Here is a 21,773-nt window from a genome sequence, read left to right as displayed (position 1 = left end):
CAAGAATCTTCAACTGTATTTATATGACTCTGGGAGAGCCTCTACGGGACATCCATGTCTAGCTCCTACCAGTAAGTACTTCTTGGTATCAGCTATAGTGCTTGAGTTTGCTGGCTGCATATGGGTGGATCCCCAGCTGAGGTGGCTATTGAGTAACCTTTTCTTCAATCCCTGTTCCTCTATTTGTCTCTGTATGTTACCTCCTGTGAGTGTTTTGTTCTCCCTTCTGAGAAGGAATGAGGCATCCGAATTCTGGCCTTTCCTCTTTCTGAGTTTCATAAGGTCTGTGAATTGTTTCTTAGATATTCTGAGCTTTCTGGGCTAGTATTCACTTATCAGTGAGTGCATACCTTGTGTGTTCTATCGTGACTGGGTTACCTCACTCAGGATGATAACTCCTAGTTCCATCCATTTGCCTAGGACTTTCATGAAGTCATTGTTTTTTAATAGCTGAGCAGTACTCCATTGTGTGAATGTAGCACACTTTCTGTATCCATTTCTTTGTTGAAGAACATCTGGGACTTTCTCCCCAAGTTTAACTTTTATTTATTAATTTGATATCTTATTTTATTATTGAAAACAGACTCTTCTCTCATACAGTACATCCCAACCAGAGTTTGTCCTTCCTCCATTCTTCCCAGTACCTCTCCCAGATCTACTGCCTTTTCACTTCCCTGCAGAAAAGAGTAGGCCTCCAAGGGACAACCTTTAAGAACACATTCTTTACAACTGCTATCATTTTCTAAACACAAACCAATTGTTTGAGTGTGGTATATTTGCTTTAAAAAGATAGCTAGTATTTTAAGAGGTCACAACACAGGAGCTGGGGCTGGAGCGTTGTCTCCGTGACGTACTTGCTATGAAAGTCTGAGGACCTAAGTTTGGTTCCCCAACATCTACATCAAAGCTGGGTATGGTGGCACATATTTGTAATAGCACGACCAAAGAGGCAGAGCCAGACAGATCATTGGCAAGTCCAGCGAAATTAATGAGCTCTAGGATCTAGGGAGAAAACTGGTCTAAAAAAATAGGTCTATATTTCTTAGAAACACACACACAGAATTTTCCAATAAAACACTTGGAAGCATAATTCAAAAGCTTATCAAAAAGGTTATCCACCATGATCAAGTAGGTTTCATCCAGAGATGCAGGGATGATTCGACATACATAAATTGATAGATGTGATCCACCAAGTACATTAACTGGAAGCTATAAAGAATCTCATCTCATTATATGCAGGAAGGCCTTTGACAAAATCCAACAGTCTTTTGTGATAAACATCCCGGACAGATTAGGAATACAAGGCACATCCTTCAGCATAACAAAGGCAGTATAGAGCAAGGCCACAGACAACATCAACCTAAACAGAGAAAAACTGAAAATATTTCTGCTAAGAGCTGAAACAAAATAGGGGTGTCTACCTGCTCTATACCTATTTAATATACTACTTGAAGTCTTAGCTAAAGCAATGGGAAATCTGTAAAGGACCAAGAAGATACAAATAAGAAAGAAAGAAGAATAGTATCCTATTTGGAGCTGATGGGTTTTATATATATATGGCCGTAAAGAGTCCAGCAGGAAACTTATATAGCTAATAAACACTTTATCAGCAAAGTAGCAGTATATAATGTTAATACCCCAAATCAGTAGCTTTCTTATATATAAATGGCAAACATACTGAGAAAAAAACCATGGAAACAGTACCTTTCACAATAGCCTCAAAAATATCTTGGGATAACTCTATTCATGGGTGTGATCGGCTAAAATATAATAAAAACTTTAAAATATTCAGGAGAGAAATTGAAGAAGATTCCAGGAGATGGAAAGATCTCCCATTCTCCTAGTTCAGGAGGATTCATTGTGAAAATGGCCATTCCATCAAAAGCAATCTACACAATCAATATGATTCCCACCAAAATTCCAACAAAATTCTTCACAGTTGAATAACAAACTTCAACTTCATATGGAAACTCAAAAAACCTAGATAGCAACAGCAATCTTGAGGAATAAAAGACCAGCTAGAAGTGTCACCCCCACCCTGATTCTACACTGTAATACAGAGTTACAGAAATAAAATCAGCATGGCATAGCATAATAGCAGAGACACTGATCAATGGAATAAAGTTGAAGACCCGAGGATCACTACACAGGCACAGGCACTTGAGTTTTAAAAAGAAGCCAAAATATAGAAGGGAGGAAACTCAACATCTTTAACAAATAGTGCTGGTCAAACCCAAAGCTTCAGACTTGTAGAAGAAGAAAACAATATTGATGTATGTTACTCTGCACCCAAAGCTCAGCTCCAGATAGATAAAGGATCTAAACACAGAACAAAATCTCCTAAACTGTACGGGAAAGAAAGTAGAGAATTCACTCGATCTCATTGGCACAGGAAAGACTTTTCTGACCAGGAAGCCAAAAGCACAGGTACCAAGACGAACAATTACAAATGGGAATGCTTGAAGTTAAAAAGCTTCTTCTGTATAGCAAAGAACACCACCATTCAAACAAAGCAGACGCCTACATAATGGGAAAAAGTTCTTTCCAGTTATACATTTGACAAAATATAACACTACAACAAAACAAACAAACAAACAAATGAGCACCCTCCCACCAAAACATAAAGCAATTCAATCTGAAAATGGGTTACTGTTCTAAGCAGAGTTCCCAGTTCTCAAAGCCGAAACACAAATGGTTGACACTTAAAATGTTTAATGTCCTAAGCCACTAAAGAAACGAAAGTTAAAGTTACTTTGAGATTTAATCTCACACCTGTCAAAATGGCCACAATCAATAAAAACAAACAAATGAAAATCCTGACTGCACACACCAGCAGGGATGCTAGAAGCACTCACTCACTACTAGTAGAACACTAGTATAGAAATCCTGTGGAAGTTTCTTAAAAAGCTGAAAATATCTGTACTGCAAAATGCAGCTGTACTATTCTTGGGCATATGCCCCAAGGCCTCTATGCTATTACAGAAATACTTGTTCATCTATATGCACTGCTGCTCTGTTCATAATAGCCAGAAATTGGTAAGAGCCTGATGAACGAATACTGAAAACATACTACATTTATACAATGAAATATTAGTCAACTGTTAAAAATGAAATTATGAAGCTTGCAGATGGAGCTAGAAACGATCACTCCGAGTAATTTTGTCTTATGTATAGATGTTATCTTTTAAGCTTTTGGTATGTGTGCTATAACCTGAATAACCACAGAGGTCAGGGACTTGTAAGACTGGAGAGAAGGGGTTCTCTTAAGAAAGGGAACAGAGAATACAGCGTTACAGAACCATAAAGGGCAGACTGGAATAGGAGGGTTAAATGGAGAAGCAGTGAGAGGGTAGGAAAAAAGAGGGAACACGGGGAGGACAGCTAACACTACAGGCTTTTAGAAAACCCACATGGAAACTTACTACTGTAGAAGCTTCCAAATACATATGTGGGAGTTAGATGGACACATCATACAATTGAGAAGGTAATAATGCACAAACAGACATCACATACTACCAAATAAAACCTCTAGTACCAGAAATGAGTAACATCACAACATACTACCAAATAAAACCTCCAGTACCAGAAATGAGTAACATCACAACATACTACCAAATAAAACCTCCAGTACCAGAAATGAGTAACATCACAACATACTACCAAATAAAACCCCCAGTACCAGAAATGAGTAACATCACGTTGAACTGTTGGCCAAAGGAGTCCCACAGACTCTGCCCAGCACTGCAGACTATTGTCAATGTTATTGGCTACCCTCCACAATATGATAGGGAGACCCTGTAGCTGAAGATACCACTTATATGTCATTGAGCTTGTTGCTCAGCTAGAAGCGCCACCTCTATTGACTAGTGTTCATCGTACTAGACATTACTATGCATGCCATGAAAAATGATAAGTCTTCATCTGTCACTCAAGCAGGAACCCTGGGACCTACAACAGCCCCTGCCTGCAAGGTACACTGGTACAATAGTGGCACAAATGTTCTGGGAATAGCCAACCAGCTTTTGATTGGATTAAAGGCCCATACCATAAGATGAAACCTATACCTGACACTGCTAAAGTGGCCAAGCACCAGAGACTAGGATAGGTTGTGAGCTCTAGGGGGAAACCTAGTACTATTATTATGTTGAAGAACCACAGCAGTAGATTGACTCCTAATGACATAATTCTATACCTATATATCAATACATAATCTATCTATCTATCTATCTATCTATCTATCTATCTATCTATCTATCTATCTATCTATCTATCTACCTACCTACCTACCTACCTACCTACCTACCTACCTACCTATATATGCAACCCTCTTGCCAATCCTCTTACAGTGGATGGTAATTAACACAGAGACCCACAACTGGACAATATGCATAAAGCGGGAGAGTTTGGAGCACTCATTCCTAAGTTCAATATCTTCGTCAACCCCCTACCCTGATGCTTCAGGGATCTTTGTAAAAGTGGACACAGGAAGGCTGTAAGTCAGTGGAGATAGATGGCGGCAGGGAAACAGTGTCATTAAAACACAACAGGACCAATGCACATAGAAGCTCATAAAGACTGTGCTAGCACAGTGCACAGGAGACCTGCACAAGTTCTAACCTGATGAAATCTCGGCACAGAAAAGGAGCATAAGCAGAAGTTTTACCCCTAAGGAAGCTTCCGCAGTTGATACCTGCTGGGAGAGTGGAGTGTCACTCAGTAGAGCAACTCCGAGGCAGACCCTACGATGAGGAGTAGTTGTCAACACCAAACAGATTCCATGGTTTGGTTTTGTTTTGGTATTTTTGCCTTTTTGTTTGTTTTGATTTTGTTTTGAGAAGCAGAAAGAACATGAAGTTGGGTGGGTAGGGATGTAGGCATAGGGAGAATCTGGAAGGAGGGAAGAACTAGGAGGAACTGGAGAAGGAAATAGTATAATCAAAATACATCACATGAAATAAAAATTTAAAAGTCAGTAAATAAAAATAAGGTGGAGAGTGAAACAGAAAGGCCCTTATGGCAACCTCTGACCTACACACATGGACACACACTCACTCTCACACACTTACACACACACACATTTACTCAACACCACACTTACTCACACGCTCACATGCACACTCACACATGTATGCAACTCTCTCACACACATTCTTATACATTCATAAACACACACACTCATACAGTCACTCACACACACACACTCACACATTTACGCATATACTCATACCCATTCACACTTGTTTTCATACATATACATACACACTCATACACACACACACTCACCCTCACACACTCACATACTCACATACATATACTCACACACATTCACTGACACACTCATATACTCACATACTCACACATACTCACACACTCACATTCTCACACACACTCACACTCATTCACACACACACTCACACACACACTCACATACATGTACTCACACACTCTCGAATAGTCATACACTTACACATATACACACACACTCACACACACTCTCACAAATTCACACTCTCACACACACATACCTTCACACACACATACACTCACTCTAATGCATGCATGCAGACACATACACACGTACACATGGCCCTAGCATTTATGAAAGTGGGAGTTCTCATTAGACTGTTTCATTTCTTCCAAAACTAACAGAGAGGCTGCCAAATCATTGCCTTACGGAGTATAATGAAGGCGCCATTCACAAAACGCATCAGGGGTATTTGCAATGCAGTGTTTCACTGAAGCTACGTATCACCTGGAACAGATTGTTCATTCTAATATCACCAGAATCATAAAAACATCATAGTCCATATTCATGGCTGTGAGGGTTGGTAGTCTTAAGAATGATAAGAAGGATAATCAGGAGGGAAGCCGAGCTGGCCGTGTCTGAGAATGCTGCATAAATCCTGGCACATACACTGGAGTCTGACTGCAGGGGCAGCGGTTAGACACATGACCACAGCAGGTTTGCATTGGAAGTTTGAAGTCTGAGTGCAGCTGACTCCTCACTACTGTAAAAGTCACAGAGAATGCCACCCCACCAAAAGTTATAACATAGTGATTCATTTCTTATCAAACATTTATTTCTAAAACAAATGAGCAAAATTGTACTTGTTGTAATGGCTTCTGTTTCTTTCTTTCTTTAAACATTTTTTAAAAATTTATTTTATATATTTAATGCATGAGAAGCTGTGCTGCAGAGGGCATCAGGTCCCATTACAGATGGGTGTGAGCCACCATGTGATTTCTGGGATTTGAACTCAGGATCTCTGGAAGAGCAGTTAGCGCTCTCAACCACCTGAGCCATTTCTCCAGCCCCATGGCTTCCTTTTCGATACACAGAGGCCAGTTCATGATGCGTGCTTGCTCACACTTCTTGCCACTGTTTTCGGGCACAATGGGAAAGATTCTGGTTTTCTGTCAATTACAGCTGACTTTTGCCGTTTGCAAACTGTTCTTTTCTGTTACAGTTTGATCTCAAAATAGCCCACCAAATTGTTCTCTTAGTACTTAATGCCCAACAAGATAATTCTGAGAATCAGATACATCCAAGCAAAATTATTAAAGGTAAAATCTGAAATCACTTCATGAGTTCATGGTTCTCTAATGCCTTTGTTTTCTTTGATACTTTGTTGCCACTCTCGGGAAGCATGCCAGCTCTCCTAGGGGAGGAGAATAGGAGAGCAAACGTGTATTCTGTCTGAAATATGTATGGATAACAGTGGAATCTATATTCAAAGCCATCAATAATGTTTAAAGGAATGTCATTGTAATCAAACGTAAGCAGGGTTTCCCATGACTCTACCTTATTACACACTGGCTGGCTTCAGCTAGGACGTTATTTTTAGAGGAAAGGTTATGGGAAGGGAAATCTGATTTTTAGAAGGAAAACCAACCTGACCTCAGCACAGAGCTCACTTTCTCCACCTTGCCAAGGGAGTTTCCTGTCTGAAGCTGTGGAATCCCATGCCAAATTTCGCCTCCTTATGTGTGCTCTAACAGATGCTTTCTTGAATAGGCAGAAAAGCTCATCCCTCACTTAGAAGTCCTCAAATGGGAAGGGCTTATTTCGTGCACAGATTTTATAAATGGCACCTCATTCACATCCTCTCATTATTTATCTGTTCCAGGCCTATTACAGCACACATCTCACAGAAAGCTCTTAGCATCCAAGTTAAATTAGTTAATGAATGCATAAAAAAGAAACCTTTTGACTTAATGTCAGAAGTGTTTGAGTAAAAATAAAGTGACTGACCTTTTGCCCCTTAATGCCTTAAATTTGGAAGTGATGACATCTCTCTAATTTTGAGGCCATTGGAAGTAGCACACGAACAAACACAAGCCCCCGACTACCCTGGCATCTCTCTGAGCTTCCTGCAAAGGTGGTGGAACCCCGGGGAAGTGCTTCTGATCCTGGGCAAGGTGGATTTGCTAGGAGCTTTCCAGCTGGGGTAGAGCCAATGGTCGTGACCCTTGTACTCCCTGGAATTCCATCTCCTGTCCATTCCAAGAGTATGTCTGACAAGAGATGAGAGATACTAAGGACATCCAATTTGTTTACTACTATATTCTTTGGGGGAATTACTTACTTCTAGTTAAAACAGAAGCTTTTTCATGAGAACACGGTGGCAGTGGCTAGGGAAAAGCATTGTGAACTTAGGTTGTCCTCAGCTCCTAGGTATCGTCACAGGGATAGCAGAAGAAAGAAAAACCATCTGGTGCATTCGGCTACTCTGTGTGTCTTGTTCTGTCTTAAGATCGAACAGTATGTTTTGCTGAGACACAAAGAAATGACTGTGTACTTTGTAGTATACTTAAATTAGATATCAGAATCTTTTTTTTAAATTTAAAAGGCAGAAAGGTTTTGGCAGAATTCTAGGATAAGTTTACAGCCTAGCCATTGAGGGTGCCCCGGTCCTTTTCCTAAAGCACCTGGGACTCAGTATAAGCACCTGCAAGGTGTGGCATGTGACACAGAGCATGGATTCAGTGTTCTCTGTGTAAGACTGTGGTAGGATCTTCCCTTAATTAATAAACATTATAAGGGACCAATCACTGGGCGAGTGTGTGGGACTTCCAGGTTGGGAAGAAGAAGAGAGAGGAGAAAGGAACTGTGCCTGTTTTGGATGGGGTAGAGCAAGGAGGTGAACCGAATGTAGGGAGCTAGAGGCTGTTGTTCTGAGTGGTGGATCCTAGCGGAGAATTTCTAACATAGAATAGGTTGTAAAATTAAGATGCTAGATTCTTTCCTTCAGTCTCTGCTCCACACTTTGTCACCATATTACCTCCTCTGAGTATTTTGTTCCACCTTCTAAGGACTACAGCATTCAAACTTTGGTCTTCTTAAAGGCCATCCAGAGACTGCCCGACCTGGGGATCCAGCCCATATACAACCACCAAACCCAGTCACTACTGCAGATGCCAAGAAGTGCTTGAGGATGAGAGCCTGACATAGCTGTCTCCTGAGCGGTTCTGCCAGAGCCTGAGAAATACAGAGGCAGATGCTCACAGCCAACCGTTGGACTGAGCATTGGGTTCCCGATGGAGGAGTTAGAGAAAGGACTGAAGGAGCTGAAGGGGTGTGCAAGCCCATTGGAAGAGCAACAATATCAACCAACCAGATCCTCCTGAACTCCCAGAAACTAAACCACCATATAAAGAGTACACATGGAGGGACCCATGGTTCCTGCCACATATTAACAGAAGATGGCCTTGTCAGACATCAGTGGGAGGAGAGGTTCTTGTTCCTGAGAGGGCTCGATGCCCCAGTGTAGGAAAATGCCAGGAAAGGGAGGTAGGAATGGGTGGGTGGGGGTGCACCCTGATAGAAGCAGGGTGGGGGGGGAGAATGAGATAGGGGCTTTCCAGAGGGCAAACTGAGGAAGGGAATAACCTTTGAAATGTATATACATAAAATATCCTATAAAAAAGATGCTAGATTCTGCACTCAGCGATTGTGTTACCTGTTGATTCTAAATTAAGATTGTGTGGTGGTTCTTCACGAGGCAACTCAACTGAGCTTCAGAGGAAGGTATAGTAGAAGAACAGAGCGTGCTGTGTAAGGGTGCATCCCATCCAGCTGAAGTAATTTGGAAGCATGTGGTGTCCATGGCAACTGCCAGCTATGGGAATTTAGTAATATGGGAGGGGAGAGCCCTGGTTAAAAGGAAAGATTGTGGTCTAGACCAGTCCGCTGGGCTAGAGAAAGACGGAGGCAGTCTGCTGGTGTGAGCTGGTGTTAGTGTGAGATTTTTGTTTTCTATTTCACACTACATATGATAGGGAGTCCTACACTGTGGTCACAACACAGACTCTAGCACTGTAATGTACAACAGTTTAGCTTACTTCTTTCCCATGCTCTCCGTTAGTGTAACCAGAAAGATTACACATGTGAGCATTATCCTAATATTTTGAAACATACAAACTATGTCTGAGAGGAGAAAAATCACATTAATTCTCATATTGAAAATGTGAAATAGAAAACTGAATCAAGTCCTAAAAGAAAATGACAGTATGTATGTATTTACTTATTTGCTTGTTCACACCATCCACTATGAAGCTGTTCAGTCTTTGTGTGTCCCTCCAGCATCATCACCCCCTGGAACATTCAGATCACAGAGCCAAATCAGCTCCGTTATTGACCCCCACTGAGTACCAGGTGCTTCTTACAGCTTCTGCATTGTTAGCATCCCTGATGCTTGCTTGTGAAATGCTCCCTACAGGGTCATGTGTTGGAATATTTGCCAGCTGGTGGTGCTGTTGGCGTGCTTATAGATAGGAGGAAGGAAAGACAGGCCTTGTAGAAGACAACCTTGCTTCTGTTGCTCACCCTGCTTCCTGGCCAGCGTGTCTAACCATCTGTGTGGCAAACTCCTGCAGTTCTTGACAGTGCCAACCCATAGCCATGGGGAATGGTGTCTCTAAAACTGTGACTCAAACAAAGCCTGTCCTTCCCTTTCTATCACTATCATGTCACTTTGTCATAGAGATGAGAAAAGCAGCCCACATGTAACCCTTGTTATTATTGGAGAGTCTGTATTAGAAATGCAGTTTGGAACACCACTTCCTGTAATATTGATCCCTGACATAACAGGACATTGAGTGAACTAGATATGTATGGGAATAGTATTGGGTAAAAATCCAAACCAAACCAAACCAAACCAAACCAAACCAAACCAAACCAAACCAAATCAAACCAAACCAAACAAAATGGTGGCCATTGTCATCCTATAACCAACTTTGTGAGAAAGCATCTTAAGGGAAAAGATGTGACTGGACTGACAGCTAATAAGATTATGATTAAATTGCCAGTAGTGTTTCTTAATACTACTACTAAATTGTAGTTAATTGTATTAATTGTAGTTAATGTTATATATTGTATTTAAATAGTACACATATTCCTATCAGTAGCCAGGAACACATTCTGCACAGAATATGAACTTTATACCACTGGAGGAGGGCCCAACAGAGACATTAATCTTAAAAAAAAAATAAAAGAAAAGAAAAAGAAATGGTCACACCAAGAGCTAAGGCAAGAGCTAAGAGAAGTCAACCTTTGGATTTTGCTTGACTCATCTTGTGCTGTATATAGTCTCAGGAGATGTTTATGGGGAGAAGAATGAGGTACAGTCTCACCCTGTAGTGTCTTGTGGGAGATGGCCAAATCGATAGTCAAGCATGCTGTCTGTGAGAGGAGAATCTTGTGCAATGAACGGAAGGACCGGCAAATGACGGTCAATTTGACTGTGAAAGGCAAAGGGCTCCCCAGAGCACCAGAGCCAGTGACCCCCTCACAAAGGGGTCGCCAGAGCACCAGAGTTGGTCACCATCTCACACAGGCTGCATTTTTGACATCTAAGAATTATCTTTATCTTACGACTTTCTGCCATGTTACTCCTCTTTCTGCTTTGCTATACTCTAATGCAAAACCCCAGTATCAGCAGCGAAGCTCCTCCAAGCTCTTCACAGGGAATTCCTCAATTAGGATATGGACAAAAGGTGACTATGATGGCTGGTTAGCACTGGCTAGTGAATTCTGAAGGAGGATGTGACAAGGGAGGGCTCCTGGTAGCAGACAGCAGGTGGCAGGCCACCTCCTGAGTGTTTGTAGGAAGAAGGGAGAAGAGGAAAGAAAGCCTGGCTCAAGCTCCGACTTCATCTTCTTCTCTCACAGACTGTCTCTATCTCTTGCCACTTTTCCCATTCTTTCCAGGACTGGTCATCTGTTTCTCTAGAGCCTCTAGGAAAGTGAGACAACAGTCATGGAACAGATCTATTTACAGATTGGTTGTGGGTGTTCCCAGGAAATAGCCATTTTGAGATGGAAAACAGAGACTCAAGGATAGTGATAATTTTGGGGTCTAAATGACTGAGTCTGATAAATTCTAGGGCTGTGCCAAAAGTAATAAGGACATTTCTCTGAATACAGATTCTCATACTACATGGCTTGTAATTTGTCTACTGTCCTTTTCTAATTTTAAAACTATGACTTTCTTAGAGTGCAGGGTCTTAATGCACTTTGCTTTTACATACTGGATTTCCCAATTTAACAAAATGTCCATTCAAAACGCGAGGCAACCCCTGAGAGATGTCAGTGAGTGTAGAACACCAGCAGCAATCTTTGATTTAATTGTATCAGGCTCATTCTTATCTGTCAAAATAGAACAGGTTGCTTTAAACATGGGCTCCGTAGTGGGTGGGAGGAAGTGACATCACGTCTTTACACTGGAGCTCATTTGGGTAAGCATAATTTTACTATTATAAGAAGCAGAAATGAACATTTATTCTATTTTTTGACATTACATTTGTAGTAAGCAGATCTTCCTGATAGCTGCCATTATATGTTGCAGTTTCAAAAACTATCAGAGGAAATACCCGGTATCAGTAAAACTTCCTACTTAGCTATCTGTGCCAGGCAAGAGAAAGCAGTCTGCTCCAGAGTAGCATTTCAGTTCTGTTTATGTGTCTCCTTCAGTGAGGACTAGTCAAAGTTCCAGGGGCTTCTAACCTATAGGAAGAGCTGGTGACTGTACTTTCCCTACTTTTATGTGAATTACTTCTATTTTTTGCCATAGTGTATATGTGAAAGATTTTTCTTATAGAAAACTATATATATATGCATGTATATATATATGTGTATATATATATATGTATACACACACACACACACACACACACACATATATATATATATATATATATATATATATATATCATACTCAACTGGACTTGAAATGATTCTGCAGTATTATCAGCAGCTATTTAGGGACCATTTATGGTTCTGATTTGCAAAATAACAAACAGGAAGCTTTTAACCCCATGAGTTGAATGCTATGTGTTTCATAGGATAATTCCTCCATTATGACTAATCTGGTCCTGTTTCTATATTTAAAGAATTGGGTACAAATTATGCTTTAACTTTGATTCTATGCATTTCCAGAAATAATCTAGAACTTAGGGTGAAATGTTATTTCCCTTTTTATAAAGTATTTTATGCTTGGGAGTTTCTGGCCAGCATTTATGGATGTGCACCCTGTGCGTGCCTGGTTCCCATGGAAGGTGTTGGATCTCTTGGAACTAGAGCTATAGATGGTTGCGAGCCACCATGTAGGTGCTGGGAAGTGAACCTGGGTCCTCTGGAAAAGCAGCAAGTTCTCTTAACCACTAAGATATATCTCCCGCCCCGTATTTGTTTTAGTGTTTTCTATCAATTACATTTGGCTGTGATTTAGAACCTAAGTCTCTCCCCTAAGTTCATATACTAAAGGCTGGTTGCCAACTTATGGCTCTTTTAGGAGATGATGAAATCTTTAGAATTAGAATAAATGAAAAGAATTTATGTCCCTGAGTGTAAGCTGTCAAAAGAAATGACTGGACTCTGCTTCATGAAGGCATCATGGGTGAACAGATCCTTTGAGATACAGGCCCCAAGATACCAAGGTGCTACAAGTTACTTAGGTCAGGTATTTGTCTTAGTAATAGGAGGCTAGCTGGCATCCACTTATAGCAAATGGGTTTCATTCAGCCTTTAGTGACCAGTCTGGACATTGTTGCTTTCTTGTTAAGGGGCCAGGATGGGGACTCTGTTACAGACATTCCATGACTCAGTTCCGTTCTATCACCCACCATGTGAAACCACAGTCCTCTCTCACTGTCTTGTCACAATGTCTACAGTGGTCTGACCAGAGCAGATCACCTGGCCCTCAAATCTGCACAAGGCAAGGAACCTGCCTATTTGGGCAGCTGATTCTAAAAGCATTTACTTTCAACTTGCAAATTTCTCACAATCTTTTCACCACAGAGACAATATGCTGGTCAAACTGAGCAGGGACAATTCCATGACAAAGTGGACAGCAAAGTGGCCACTGGTGACTTTGGTGGGTAGGACAATGCCATGAGTGTGGCTGAAACAGCTCCATTACCAGGGTATATGCTTTTTGAACAAGGGGAATAGGCAAAGTCTTCAGAATTAAAATACGACTGTGTAAAGGTTAGCTTTGCAATTCCCCCTTTAATATTTAAAACACCATTAAAAGCTGAATTGGAGATGCCGTGTCCACACTAGGGGCTGAGGGCAACAGCCCTTGAAATCACAGGCCTGGAATTGTCACTGGTTACACGGCTGTCATGTACACCACAGAAAAGACCTTAGCAGTCCCCATTCCTCTGCTATGTTGCCATAAAGAACTGGATAAGCCACAACCTCTTTGTGCCTCAGGCCCTTCATCTGTGAAATGAGATTTGTGCGAACACTCTTTAAGATGTCAGCCAGCTCCAAGGTTCCCTGATTCTGAGTGGGGGAATTATGGGATAATGAGGCTGCATTTCAGTTCTCGTACATGTCAGGGCACACTGTTTCACTGTGGCACACGGCTGGCCAGTCCATGTAAGGCCGGTCATCACTACTTTTCTAGGCTAGCCAAGAAACCCTTTTCTGTCAGTTAAGGTGCTCTCATGACACCCCAGAAACCACAGTCTTGAGTTAAATTGCAAAGAGTTCATTTAAACCCATTCTCCTTCTCCATGGTTTCTCAGATTACTCAGTGTGAGAGCCATCAGAACACATTATAGAGCATCCATCCGCACTGTAACACATAGGCTGATGTGGTAAACTAAGGTTTTCTTATAAGATACAACTGTCTGCCTACTACGCCTGCTTATTAGTTTACGCTTTAGTTGTTTCCAAAGCCTTAAAAGTTTCATTTATGAACATGGCATCTGATAAGGAGAACAAATAAATCCAGAAAATTATTCAAGAAAATTAAGAAAAAAAAAAACAGAACCCAAGCACTGAGAGTATAATAGACAGTCACAGGGAGCTCACGGGTCAAAGGCTGCAAGCAGGAAGTTCAGCAGGAGACTGATGGACTGCTCCACGTGGATTTGGTGAGTGGTTGGCATCCTCTTGTTGAGCTGGTAAAAAATAGTGGAGAGCACGGCCTCCAGGCGGGCCACGTTGAGTTCCATGTTTGGATCCAGGTTATTCAAGGCGTTTTCCCGCAATGCTTCAATGACGTTCCAGATGTCCACCAGGTGCACTAGAACGGAAGCAGAGAGAACACGTGAGCCCAGAGCACGTGGAAGGGCAGCGTGGGCTGTCTGGGTTCTGCACGTGTGCCCAGGTGCTGTGGGGATGAACACAAGCAAGACGTCTGTCCCCGGGGCTTGAAGACCAGACTTAGCAAATGACTGACCGAATACTGTGTTCATGGGTTACCTTCTCATTTTGTTGTGGCAAAATCCCTCACAGAAGCAAGAAATGGTTTTGGGGTGCAGTCATGTGGGGAAGTCACATAGCCAGCCACACTGCATCCACAGGTAGGAAGCGTGGAGAGAGCAATGCTTCTGTCCTGGTCAATCTCTCCACTTTATTCAGTCTAGGACCCGTCCTGTCGGATGATGTACACAGCAGGGTGGCTCCCCATCGCTGCGAACCGAACCAGAAACTCCTTCATATGCATGTGCACAGGTGCATCCGAGGTGAGGCGAGCTAGACCTTGTCAAATTGGCAATTAATATTAATCATGACTTTCTGTGTTACAACCACCCTTGCAATATGGTCGTTATTCCCATGTGACATGCAGGGAAACGGGAACTGGGTAGGTAACTGTCAATGGAAGACTAGTCACTAGCAAAGTTGGTAGTCAAATTCAAGTCAGTCGGGCTTAGAAAATTTTCCCACACAGCTTCAAATGAGAAGAACCCAAGGCCTAAGTGCTAAAGGAGGCCAGGATCCATTTTGAGTACTTGAAGTGAATTCACTTGCATACATGTATATGTACAGAGTCTCACACACATATATAAACATATATGTCTATATGGAAGTTGATAAGAGATGGGGAGATAGGACAAGGCCATACCACTGAGGAACCAAGTCGCAGATTACTGAACAACCTGGTCAAAAATTATAGTCCTGGTTACTTCCTCCTGAAATACTCAGGAAGTTGTGTTTTGTTTGTCCTGAAGAATTACTATGACACCCCAGTAGCAATCCACACTGAAAGCATTCTTGTGTGCCCCTCTAACCAATTCCATGCAATTCTAGGCAACTCTCATTTCCTTGCTTTCTATTACAACTTTATTGAATTACAATATAACAATAACCGGAATTCTACTTGTTCTTCTTCTACTTATAATGATTTTAAGAGCCATCTCTATCAAACATGCAATGATAGTTCACTCCTTTTTACTGCTGAGGAATAGCCTATCTGGAAATATCAGTTTGTTGGTGGGCCTTTGAGTTGATCCAGGTTGTGGCTGAAACAAATACAGTTATTACGAGTAACGGTGTGCAGGATGGTTATGTGCTTCTATCTTCTAGTTAGACATTTAGAAGAAGACTGGACTGGCTAGAGGTCAGTGTTGAAGTGTGTGAGTAGTGTCGTAGGTGGAAGCTCACAACCAGTGCTGTCTCCATGCTATTTTATTCCTTGTTCTTGTTAAAGAGTATTTGATTTTGCTTCACACTTATGGGACTTATGGGTGCTTTTGCCTAAGTATGTGTCTACTGTGGCCAGAAGCAGGTGTTGTATTTCCCAAAACTAGAGGTTTAGATGGTTGTGAGCTGCTATGGTGGGATTTGAAAACCCAACCCTGCCTGGTCTTCTAGGAGCTGCAAGAGCTCCTAACCTTTGAGTCCTAATCTGTCTTAATTAGCATTACAAGGCACTCCCAGAAAAGTGTCACTTAGCAATGAAAGCTTTCTTGGAGGCTTATTTTTATTCTCAAGTGCACTATGGTCCCTGTCATTATGTGTGCACTATGTGAGTCTGTTCCTCAGAGTGTAACAGCAAGATGTTATGAGAACGGGAATTAGGTCAGGCTGACTTCATGTTTGAACTGCAATATGACACGTGACTTGTCCGCTGTGTATGTTTCTCTCATAAGTTCCCATTATTTTGAAATCCAAGCATGGCTCGCAAAGGCCTTCGTCTGTTTAAATTTGTCCTCTGCTTATTTCTCATCCGTGTCTCATCAGGCCTCAGCAACAAGACCACCTCTTCAAAGATGACCTCTGGCTTCTCCATCTCTAAGTTTTGTGCCTCCTTTGAACTTGGCTGTCTGCCTCTGTAGTGGGGGTGCCGCAGGAAGTCTGTGTGCTGGGGTAACTGCTCACCCCTCGCACACCCGTCATAGCTCCGTCATATCATAGGGACACAATCATATGTGGTGACTACGTAAGAAAATGCCAGTGTAGCTCACAATGAGTCAGGGCTTTCTGAGGGCATGTGTGAACCCAAGGAGCCAATATGGCACAGCTGTGAAGAATTCCTGTGATGGGACCAATCCCCAGTGTCCCAGAGGGTCAGTTCTCACAGTGATTTACCACCTTCATTTGATTATACTGTGGATTCATATAGTCAATCCCTGCACAACACTTCCCACGTCACAGAAAAATAATAACATATTAATGGGCAGATAAAAGATCTAAATGTCATATTGAAGTCATTTAAAATAAATGTGCTTAGTACACGTGTTTCTTTACACCCAAGGCCTCGGTGCAGTGAAAAGAAAAGCACTGGGTCTAGATCATTACAAACCATTTACATAAAACCAGGTTTATGGTTATTAATAAAGAACCATAAAACTCAAAGTTACACAGCAAAACAAATAAAAGTGCGATTTCTGCTTCATGGAACCAATAATCCAGGAAGGACACAAGTGTCACTCAGTCACACAGTTAGTAAAAACCTGTGGCCTATGGCAAGACCCAGAGTGCTAGGCACAGAATGAGATCGTGACAGAGTCGTGGAGCTGAAAGGACAGGGTTGGAGTGGGGATGCATCGTCGCCATGAGCAGGATTTGATTTCCGTGCCAAGGACAAAGACACAGACTTTGAGTGGAGCTGTAGGATTAGGTCGGGTTTGTAAATATCATTTCCAAGTCTATGGAAGGAAGAAACAGGGACAGATAGGCAAGAAGCTGGAATAGATAAAGCTTATTAACGGAGACCGAGTAAATAACACGGAACATGATGGTGTGCAGAAACATCTGTCGCTGGCCAACCTGTCTCAAATACTGCTGGGATTGAAGTCTTAGGTCACTACGCCGGGCCCAGTCCAGTCCACTGTAGTGTGTTTGTGTGTCTCTGGCAGTGTGATTACACATGTCTTCTTAGTTTTTGTCATGTCACAGTTTTTCTGCAGTTTTCTGGTTTATTTCCAATGTTTACGGGTGTTTTGCCTACATGTATGCTTGTGTACCACATGTGTGGCTAGTACCCACAGAGGCCAGAAGAGGGCACTGGATCCTCTGGGACTGGAAGGAAGTATAGTCTGTTGTGAGCATTCATATGGGTGCCGGGCATTGAACCTGGATCAATGGAAGAACAGCCCGTGCTGTGAACTGCTAAGCCATCTCTTCAGCCTCATATTAATTATTGAAGAGTCCTATCATTCTTTTTTTCCCATTAAAGTAGGAGCACAGAAAAATTCTAAGTTGGGATTCAGTGGGCAGTCAGCAGGAAGTCTGTTTCAGGCCCAACAGTTGTACTCTGGATTGCTTAACTGCTCTGATCTCAATTCCAGGAAATGATTTAGGAGATGCAATCTTGGCAATGAACCACTAGATGGCACTGCGCACATTTTATGAAATACCTAGCAACCATTAAGGGCTCTAGAGAGCCCCTGCTACTTGGCAAAAGGGAGAGGAAGTTGGGCTTCCTCATTTAGGCCACTGCATGCATTTTATATTGCTATCCTTGATAAGGCAGAATTTGGAATAACAAATCTCCCTGCATTAGCCATATTAGGAATGGACAAAAGCATTCTCAAGGCAATCAGACTTCGTATATTCCTAAGGGTATTAGTATTGATTTTACTGGTGAGTGATTAATACCCAAGAGTTTGTCTTTAAAAATAAGTGTACACAGTCACAGCATCCCGACTTTTCTACACATCCAGGCAACTGCAGGTAGAAACTTCAGGTTGGGGATGAAGGAAATTGTAGAATTTGTTGCTATGGAGATGTTTACAATCTGTTTGCTGATATCACACACTTTTTAAGTAGGAGATGAAGTCTAAGTTCACAGTTAGGCTTACATAAATCTGAGTATTTGTGGTAAACTACTAATGAGAGATACTAAAAAGAAAAAAAAAAGAAGAAAAGAAGGAAAAAAGAGCTACCAATGTTAAAATAGCCACACACCCTCTGATCTGAAGCCCTCTGGGGTGGGGCTAGAGACGCTGTATTGCTGAGAGGCCCTGGTTTCGCTGCTTCAGCTGAGGTACAGAGCTGTTATAGCAGAATTAATAAGGAACTGTTTAAAAACCTTATAATGTATAATGTGTGTAAGCCCAGGTACTCCCAGATAGAGATGCTTAATGTCATAAACACCAGAGGGAGAAGGTATAGTAATGAAAGGACTGTAAAAAACAGCTTCTGGGTTTAGTGCATGTCATGTGGTTCCAGGCCAGCCTTTCATGGGCCACACAGAGGCTAGGCCCCTATCACTGATGCCGTGTGTATGAGTTTTTCTAAAGCACTTGCAGATCTCTGTAGAACCTCCAGTCTCCGAAGCAGCAGAGCAGGGGAATGTTTGCTGAACTCCAGACAACTCTCAGGACCACAGAACTACAGACACTTTAAGATTTGCAAAGGGCTTGAGGCTGGAGATGTAAGAAGCCAACAGTTATAGACTTCCACCATTTCCACCATTTTGACAGAGTGGACCTCATGTTTGGCAGCGCACTGGACTCACTCACAAGGTTATAAAATAGCTCTCTGGTGATGCTCCTGTTAGATATTATACCTAAATCCCTGCCATATACTCAGAACCAAAAGCTTTCTCTTAACGACATCTCCAGGTAAATACAGTCACGTGGGAGCATGTGGAACATGCCTGACGTCTGTCTTCTTTGGTCCTTTGGCATGAAGACAGACTTGTACGTCCTAACGGGCCAACCATGTTGTATGGTTGTGATCAATGCAGGCAATTCAGGAAAAATTTATTTAAGTGCATGCATATTATTTTAGAGAGATTTGACCTATAACCCAGACATCCATCGCAATTGTGATTTGTTTTTTTAATTAGGAAGAAATGAAATCGCAGTTAGACTGAGATTGTATATAACTTGTCAGTGTATAATCCTCCAAACACGTACCGTGTATGTGCACGAGTTTCCACCTGTAAACACACCCTGCTCTTCATGTTTCCGAGTGGTGGTGCCGGGCCTCTGAGGCTGTAATGACCACCCACATATGGTGATCCATGCAGGGACAGTTCTGTTGATAAGTCACCTGATCAAGTTCCATAGCAACAGGGATGTATTATAAAGTTTCCTACCCCCCAAAATCCATGTAACTCTCCCCTCTCCAGATGTTAATTTCCATATCTTCTGTGCAATCCACAGTCCACGTGGACTTTCCAAGGCAACTGTAATCTTCAGAGTATAAGAACCAAGGCGAGGTAATCGTCTTAATCACTTAGCGCGTTGGATTTGAAATACTGAGATGGGTCCTTTCGTGCTGCGCATTTTGCTTTGCTTGTGATTGTTTTGAGACAGATCTCATGTATCCCAGGCTGTCATTGAACTTTCTATATATGTAGTGGAGGATAAGGTTGAATCTCTTCTGGTCCTCCCGTCTCTACTTCTGGAGGCTGGGCTCACAGGACTGTGCCGCCAAGGCTTGTTTCTATGGGACTGAGGGTCAAGCCCAGGACTTTATGCACTCAAATCAGGCACTCTAAAAACCGAGCCACACTCCGGTCCTTTGAGGATTCTCAACCTATGTTTGTGAGTTTGTAGAAAAGCTAACTGCTACCATTCGTTCTATTTCTTACCTCTTAGGGCTTGAAACTGAAAGGTTCCCCCACAGATTCATGTGATGTGGTTTTGAAGGCCTTTAGGAGGTGGGCCTGGCTGGCTGAAGTGGTTGAGTAGGAATGATACCCTCTGTGGCCAAAGCCACCTCTCCCTGCTTTCACCAGTACAGTATTCTTCAACCTCCTGCGATTGGGGGCCGAAATCATCCTTTCCTGCCTGAGTCTGTTCCTGTCAGGTACTCTGTCACAGCAGTGAGAAAAGTAACTACAGCATGAAGCTCTCTAGGCCTTGGAACTGAGAGACTGCACTTGTGGATGAATGCTCTGGCATTGACTTTTCCTCACAACAATCCTCAAATGAAAAGTTTCATTCAGTATTCAAAGGGACAAGTAGGCATGACATACAAATGACCTCAAGGGGATTTATAGGCCTCATAGAGATGGGGGTGAGGTGGCATGAGAGCTCAGCCCTAGTCATGTGGGTGTGTCAGGAACTAAGGAAGACTCCTCCTGGCAGATCCAGTGCAGGCCACTACATGCGCTCCTTTCTTAGCCTTCTGGCTCAGAGACTCAACACTTCCTTCTTTCAGGCTTTGCTCACTTTAGGCGGCATGCTTACTTTTGAGAGAGACCAGAGGCGCACTGGAATTTACTCCCATTCTCCTTCCTGTTCAAATTTCTTCACTTTCCCTCCTCTAGTTACAAAGATATTTACCTAACATTCTAAGCTTTCTTCTATGACTTCATTTTAGTCTTGCCTTTAACAGGTGACAATGTGTTACAAATATGACACTTAACAAGGTGATCACTGGTTAATTTCAACTTCCGGTCTGGGTCGGTAAGATGGAGCAGTAAGCAAAGACACCAGTTGCCATGACTGGTTACCCAAGCTCAATTCTGAAGCCACATGGTAGGAGGAAAGAAAGGACTCCATGAAGTTGCTCTCTGACTTCCGCAAGTATACATAAACACACGCACACGCACACACATTTATGACACATTTTTCTCGAGATTTACAGGTTCAGTCATTCATAAGAAGACAGGATATTTTAATGCGCCCTCACTAACGATGTACTGATCACACGTTGTGGCCGTGGCATATGGATAGAGGCTGCCACATGCTTCTATTTACAGACTTGGAAAAAGAACTGAGAGTCCATAATAGTTTGAAAAGAAATAAAATCCAGCTGGGTACTTTTTAAGGATCTGGACTGCACCGTGGTTGTTGTTCTCTGCAATTGACATGAAACCTTAACCACAGCGGTGGTGATGCCCACAGGAGATAACGGTCAGGCTCGATCGAAGGTTAACACACGCCTCTGAGTTGTGATGAGTCCATAGCCATAGTGAAAAAGCTTAAACTGCCACAGGAGCTCGAAATACAGGGATGGCATCACTGGCTGGATACTTGGGACTACCTGGAGGAGAAGGTAAACCTCATACTGCATCCTTAAAGCATATTGAGAAGTCACAGCTGGAGATGAGGGGAGTGGTGCCCCAGAATGAGGAACA

At 42.3% G+C, this 21,773-nt stretch overlaps 1 protein-coding gene across 16 annotated transcripts in view; it reads right to left on the bottom strand.

Annotated features, from left to right (window-relative positions):
• Window positions 1-21,773, bottom strand: part of DTNA (dystrobrevin alpha) — a 230,065-nt gene that overhangs the window by 79,082 nt on the left and 129,210 nt on the right. For all 16 annotated transcript variants that reach the window (XM_080919893.1, XM_080919895.1, XM_080919885.1 and 13 more), the window contains exon 5: window positions 14,321-14,534. In XM_080919893.1, coding sequence (XP_080776019.1) covers window positions 14,321-14,534 — 214 coding nt within the window. The remainder of the gene's footprint in view (window positions 1-14,320; window positions 14,535-21,773) is intronic.

The sequence above is a fragment of the Micromys minutus genome (assembly GCF_963924665.1).
Source record: "Micromys minutus genome assembly, chromosome: 8".
Lineage (NCBI taxonomy): Eukaryota > Metazoa > Chordata > Mammalia > Rodentia > Muridae > Micromys > Micromys minutus.
This window is presented reverse-complemented; position numbering and strand designations above follow the sequence as displayed.